Here is a 7,300-nt window from a genome sequence, read left to right as displayed (position 1 = left end):
ACATGAGCCAGTCCAGGGGCACCGGCAACGATCTCGCTCGAAAGATATCGTGTGTCGCCCGCACATGAGCCAGTCCAGGGGCTCTGGCACGATCCCGCTCGAAAGAATTCATGTGTCGCCCGCACATGAGCCAGTCCAGGGGCACTGGCAACGATCCCGCTCATATATATATATATAAAACTTAGATATGTTTCAACCAAAGATTGGTCCAGGCCATGTCTAACTTAATAGCACCAATATATATATATATATATATATATATATATGATACATATGTAGATGTGTGTATATATGTATGTGTATGCATATATCGATGTATATATAATGCGTATATAGATGTATGTATGTATATATTATGGCAGTGAATTGGCTGAATGAACAGTCATCATCATTTAATGTCCATGTTACATGCTGGCAAAGGTTGGACAGTTTGACAGGACTTGATTGGTCCAAGGACTGCTCTGAGCTCCAGTGTCTCCTCTGGTGTGGTTTCTATGGCTGGATGCTCTTCTCAATGCCAACCACTTTACAGTGTGTACTGAGATCTTTTCTCATGCCACCAGCACTAGTGAGGTCACCATGTAGCATGCAAGACTATGAACCCCAAATCGTGGGGTTCAACTTTGTGGGTTGAAGGGTTAAAGTATGAGAGGAGGTGGTGGGCAGAGCAGTTCCTTGTCGTGGAGAAGCTACATGGCTACTCATATTTAGAAGAGAGGGTGAAAATGATCAGTAAGGATTCTGCAATGAGATAAATAGTGGTGATGAGGTGTCCAGGTAGCCCCTCAAAGTATGAGTTAAGTTAAAGTGAATGAGGACAGATGAATTAGGAATATGAGTGTGAGTTTGCAAGAGTGAATGACCGAGCAAGGACTGGAGGAATGAGAGAGGAGGGGAGATGGACAACAACTGTAAAGATTGTATATAGTTGAAGGATAGATGTAGGGAATGATAGACAAGTGGTGGTGCATGACAAATGATGCATGAGTTAGGGAGGATAGAGGGATGCAGAAGAGAATGGAGGGAGGGGAAAGAGTTGCAGAGTAGTAACAATGATACAGTTGACAGGGAGAGAACAAGAGGCAGGAGTAATGAATGAGGAGAGATAATTGGGTTCAGTGGAGATGGGGATGAATCAGTGTAATATGTGAATAGAGAGAATATTAATGGATGAAGAATGGCTAACAGGTGAAATGGTTCGGCTAGCAAACAACATTGTTTTCAGTATTGAGTTACAATTCTTTGTTCTAGGTTTAAATGCTACAAGGGTCAACTTTGCCTTTTATCCTTCCTGAATAAGTACTAATCAAATATCTGGGTCAGTATCCTCGTTATATCCCTCTCTGTAATTTGAGACCATAGAAGTCATTATCACTATCCTCAAGAATAATATAGCTTCTTTTCCATGCAACTTTCTTGTTAATGTAACCTTATTAAACTAGTTTTTTTTTTAAGCCTTACTATATGTTTCTGTTTCACAGGTCTGAGTAAATGTGAATGGAGAATCACACAAGATTTAATGGCCAGTACACTATGTAAGTCAGAATCAAAATTAATGCATTACTGTGAAGAGTGGGATAATTCAATTGTTAAGTTGAACCTTCATATGCAAGAAATGGTAATTAATTAATTAATATTTGAATTATTATGATCTAAAACTGAAACTGTTTGAAATTAAAGAACAAGAGAAAATGATTTTAACTCGAACAATTAATACAAGTTCTGTTGTGTTTGGGGAGAGTTATTCTCTTTTAGTGCCTTATAATTTAACACTCACCGGTAAAATTTCCACTTATGTCTTTTTTATTTTTCTAAAGAATCTTGCAAACCAAATCCAAAAACGAAATTAATACAAGCCTTCCCTGTTTGGATATCAGTAAGGATAATATTTTTTTTTAGTATATTAAGGTTGCTGAGGATTTTCTCAAACAGACTCCTGTATTTAGAGGTACACATTTGATATGTCAAGGAAATGAAACCATTATGCTGAGTTCTTCATCAATGACCAATTCAAATTATTATACATCTCTATAGACAATGCCACGTTCTTCTAAACTACTTCCAAGATTATATTTTTCCTTCAGCATTAAAAATTATTTCAACCTTGAACGAACTTTTCAAATCGTAATTATCTAGACGACATTAAAAAATATCTAAGATTCTTCAGTCGCAAAAACTAAAACTATTGTCTTTATTTATGTTTGCTTTAGGGTTGATGAAATAAGTATCCATTGAACACTGGGGTCAAGGTAATCAACTAACCCCTCCCCTAAAAAATTTCAGGCTTTGCACTTATAGTAGAAATGAGTATTCTACTTTTATTGCAGTCATCTCACCTCCTCAATTTGGGTGTACCAAAACTAACTATAAGAAATGTCACTCCTCTAAATAACTCCTTGAAGAAAATATAAAAATAAGTCACATTTCATGATTGTATGGTTGATATTCAAACTAGATATATCCAGATAAAAAATGATTAACCTTAGTATTTCATAAAATATCTGTATTTTCAAAACTTAGTTATCCATACTGTCACAAGAAATGTAATTCAGTACTGTAAAGTCCTACTACAATTGTTTTTATGATCTCTGTAAAGAAATTGTTGGGTTTTTTCTTGGTATTACTTCGTACAATTTAAAGTATTGTTAAGAGGTTTACATAGGGATAGTTTTTTTTTGTCTGTCCTATTTCTCTAGTTGAATTTTAACAGCTAAGCACAGCACAGTTACACAATACTTTCTGTACTCCTGCTGGTAAACTGTAACTCTATTGTGACCATAGATGAGGACATGAGTCAGTGGTTAATAGTGCTTTGTTAAGTGACACAGCACAGTATCTGTAATATGACAGATTGTTGTATATCCCATGCCAGCATGGAAACAGATGTTAATTGATGATGATGATGATGATGATGATGATGATGTCAACCTTTCAGATAGTAAAACAATGGAATCTAAGCAAGCCTATGAATATGTATCAGTGAATAGTAGATATCAATATTCATTAAAGTGAAGATAGTTGAAAGCCAGTAAGGGTTATTAGTCATCTGTCTGTCTATCTATCTGTATCTATCTATCTATCTATCTACTTCTTTTAGTCATTGGACAACAGACCTCCTGGGTAACCTTGAACTCCTTGAAGGATTTAGTTGAACGAATTGACCCCAGTACTTATTTTTATCTTTAAGCCTGGTACTTATTCTAGCAGTCTCTTTGGCTGTATCACTAAGTAACAGACGATGTAAACAAGCCAACATTGGTCATCAAGCAGTGATAGGGGACAGACAAATAGATATGCAAACATACATACATAAATATATATATTCTTATATCTGGGGATGGTCATCATTTGCCAGTTAAACACACGCACTATTTATTTGATCTTCACTTTGGCCTTATTATTATTAGTTTATTTGTTGGAGATCTTTCATCATGCATTCTGTGACCACTTCAGTAGAAAGTCACTGAAGTGGTCACAGAATGTCCCCTCTTGTCCTGTCTATTTCACCTGTGTATATGTGTGTATGTGTTAAAGAGAGAGAGTGGGGGGGAAGCTCCTTTCAGTTTCTGTCTAGCAAATCTACTCACAAAGCTTTGGTGACCCAAGGTTATTGAAGACACTTACCCAAGGTGCCCTACAGTGAGACTGAACCTAAAACCATGGGGTTGGGAAGCAGCTTCTTACCACACAGCCATACTGCAATAGGCTCTGCACAATTTCTGTGAAGAAATTCCTCTCACAAATTATTGGTCAACCTAAGACTATGGATTGATCCATAACCTTAGGTTGACCAATAATTTGCTATGCAGCATGATCAAACTCAGAACCATGTAGTTGCAAATTGTTCTTCTTAACCATATATCCTTGCTTGTGGTCAGTAGTTTACTGTCAAGAAGAAGTGAGGTTGGCAGTTTGGGGCAGAACCCTTCATTAGAGAGTAAAACATTATTAGTAAATTACACATATGACAGAAAGAGCAAAAGAGAGAAAGCATTGATTGCTTTTGTTCAGAGAGTGAATTTGTATCTTTATGCAAACACATTTGTTAAATCATGCCATTCAATAAATGATGCATTTGAAAAAATATGGACTTGAATATTTCAACTTGTATCATTCTTTTACTTTTGTAAAATACTTTAATTTTTTTTTTTTTTGTTTTTTACTTTCTGATACAATTACAACATCCAAAAGATGCTGGTGGAACCCATCCAAAAGTAAATACATTTTCTTCAACTTGTCTATTATTGTAAATCTGATGTTTCTGGCATTTGTTAATGTTTGTTTCTGCTGATGTTGAATTTTAATATTGGCACAAGGCTACATACATAAAAGGTGTGTGTGTGTGTGTATTAATGTGAACTGTGCATTTCAGTCCCAAGGTCAGCTTTGGTACTTGAGTACAGTTATTCATGCTGTTTTTTTTTTAGTCAAAAAATAAAACAGTGGCTTCTCTGCATGTATAGACAATAGTTTTGTCTATCACTAGTTTATTGATATCTTGTTAAGTTGATGTATTTTTGGGGATGTTTTTCATGCTAAGAATATAAACTTTTTTTGCCTATATAGAGCATTTTGTAGTTGATATGATCAACTATAATAAAATCTTACTAGTATTTGTGTGAAGAACTCTGAAGATATCAAACTTAGTACATGTTAGTAATGCCAAATTCACCTGATTTTACTGAAGGTGGTTGAATGAAACTATTTCTTCTTGTTAGCTGCATTGTTGTTTCTTACACAGTAATAGTTCTCAACTTGTGGGTTACAATATAACCCTGAATATGTTGCAAAGTTTTTTGAAATATTTCATAAATGTTTTAAATCATTTGATTTTGCTTTTGAAATATTTTATAAAACATTAAATGTTCATGAATTTATTATTAATAAACCATAGGCATAAGGACTTCAACACAACATTGACTGCAAATGAAAACAAAAATATTTCCTCAACAAAAATATTAATTGATAAGTTTATTCAATTTTTGGAAAATTATATATTTTTTTCATTTAAATATTTAAAAATAATTACAGAATTATTTACTGAAATGAGTCACAATGATGAAAGATTGACAACCCCTGTTATATACTATGTAGATCACTTTTTAGAAGTTAAGATTCTGAACAACATAAGTTCAACCCCTGAGCTTGTACTTTTCCAACTGAGCAAAAACAAATTCCACATGCACTTAATGATTGAGTGGCTAAATGATAGAAAAATCATCTGATTTGAAAAGTAATCATTTAAACAGTGTGCTTTATTTTGTTTTTGTTTTTCTTGAATATTTTTTCATTTATTTTTTTCAATAAATTTTCAGAAGTGAGAGGTCAGATTTTTAGCTGTATTCAACATTAAAATGAATTCATTTTATTGAAAAATATGTCACATTAAAATTTTGTTGCTTCAATGATACTAATACAACTGCTTCTTGTCACTACAGGTTTAATAGTATATTCCCCATTTTTCATGAGGCTAAGAAAAAGTGGCAACAATCTTTGGAGGTTTGTACAGTTGTTTACCTATCCTTTTATGCTCTATTCCAGGGGTTAGGGAACTTTTTTAACCAGTTACCCCAAAATATATTTTCGCCAATGTTACCCCCTTGATTTGAAAGGAAGAAGATCATAGTCTTTGAATTCAAAAAGTTTTTTGAATCTATTTATATGGAGAATTCAATTATAAATATAAAAAGTATAAAACAAATGCAATAGAATTAATTAATATCCTCATTGTGAAACAAAAGGATTTTTCTAGAGACTTTTTCACTTGACATTTTAGAGAAATGATATTTCATTTTTGTTATAATTACATCAAAATTGGAGCATTTTGATGCCTGAGTAGTTTGGCTATAGTCTTTGGGGTCCAGTTAATTACTCTGCTTTGTTTTTATGTTCTTTAGAATGGAAAATCTTTGTTTGCAAAGGTAGGTTGTTGTAAAAGCAGCAACTTTTTGACTGCCTCCTCGTGCCAGGAGAAAAATTTCCATCATAAGAAGGAACACGTTTTTTATATAATTTTACTTATGTCTAATGAGTCCTCATTACCACCAAGAATTTCATTTTTACCCCACTTGGAGTAATTTACCCTGGTTACCGACCCCTGGTTTTTTCTATTTAGAATCTGCTTAATTCTAAATACGTAACTGGAGAAGGATATATATCATAAAGGAACTGATTAGCATCTTATTAAAACACAAGAATATCTCACATTTAGAAGCCTAAAACTCAATCGGTTACGTCACATCAATGTTTTACTGATTAACACATCAATAGCTTCTGAAATTTGGTTAAGTTAGGAAAAAGATGAATCTGATGTTTCAACACTGTCTCATTGTCTGAGAAAGAAAATGAAAAATTTTTTCAAATGATAGTTTCTAGACTTCAAATTCTTCTTTTCCCCAGCCTTCCTTATAAACTTAGCAAAACTCACAAATTTCACTGTATACTTTTTACCAACTCATAGATGTGGACATGGCAGTGTGATAAAATGTTTGCTTCCCAAACACATGGTTTCAGGTTCAATCCATTTGCATGGCACCTTGGGCAAATGTGAGTAGATTTGATAGAAAGAAACTGAAAGAAGCCTTTCATATATATATATATATATATATATGTATGTGTATGTGTTACTGTCACCTTGCCTTGACTTCGTATGGTTGTTAGGCTTCTTTCAGTTTACATCAACCAAATTCACTCACAAGTCTTTGGTCAGCCCAGTACTATAATAGAAAACACTCTCACCCATGGTGCCACACAGTTGGACTGAACCCAAAGCCATGTGTTGAGAAGCAAACTTCTCAACCACAACCATACCTGTGCCTATTCAAGATTAGGATTATATTTTCACTAATTTTGTCTAGAGGGCTGTGGCTACACTGGGCCATTGGTTGAAGTAAGTTTGTATCATCTGTGAACATTTTGCTTAATGTCTAAACCCCATTATCAGTTATTTTCACTGATTAATGATTCTTTTTGCTTCAGGAATACAAAAGATGTGAAGCTAAGGTCAAAAAGTACCAAGACCGTGAACGTACTGGAAACAATATTGTTAAGTTAAATCAGGTACCGTTCACTTGTTATCTTTGCAATGTTTTTATTATAATCCCCACCATATCTTTACGTAATTGACAAAAATGACAAAATTGTTAATCTTAAACAAAATACTTTGCAGCTTGTTTCAATGCTTTACATTGTGAGTTCACGTCACACCAATGTTAATTTTGCTTTCCATCCTTCCAGAGTTAATAAAGTACTTGTCTAGAGTAATAGGTTAACTGAATTGTTAGTGTTGAACAAAATACCT

At 33.8% G+C, this 7,300-nt stretch overlaps 1 protein-coding gene across 1 annotated transcript in view; it reads left to right on the top strand.

Moving 5' to 3' along the window:
- Positions 1-7,300, top strand: part of LOC106869112 (bridging integrator 3) — a 39,145-nt gene that overhangs the window by 17,447 nt on the left and 14,398 nt on the right. The window contains exons 5-8 of the mRNA XM_014914658.2: positions 1,482-1,618; positions 4,192-4,214; positions 5,439-5,499; positions 6,979-7,059. Of these exons, the coding sequence (XP_014770144.1) occupies positions 1,520-1,618; positions 4,192-4,214; positions 5,439-5,499; positions 6,979-7,059 (264 nt within the window). The 5' untranslated portion in view covers positions 1,482-1,519. The remainder of the gene's footprint in view (positions 1-1,481; positions 1,619-4,191; positions 4,215-5,438; positions 5,500-6,978; positions 7,060-7,300) is intronic.

This window comes from Octopus bimaculoides, chromosome 2 (assembly GCF_001194135.2).
Source record: "Octopus bimaculoides isolate UCB-OBI-ISO-001 chromosome 2, ASM119413v2, whole genome shotgun sequence".
Lineage (NCBI taxonomy): Eukaryota > Metazoa > Mollusca > Cephalopoda > Octopoda > Octopodidae > Octopus > Octopus bimaculoides.
Note: the sequence above shows the minus strand (reverse complement) of the source record. Positions and strands in the feature narration are given on the sequence as shown.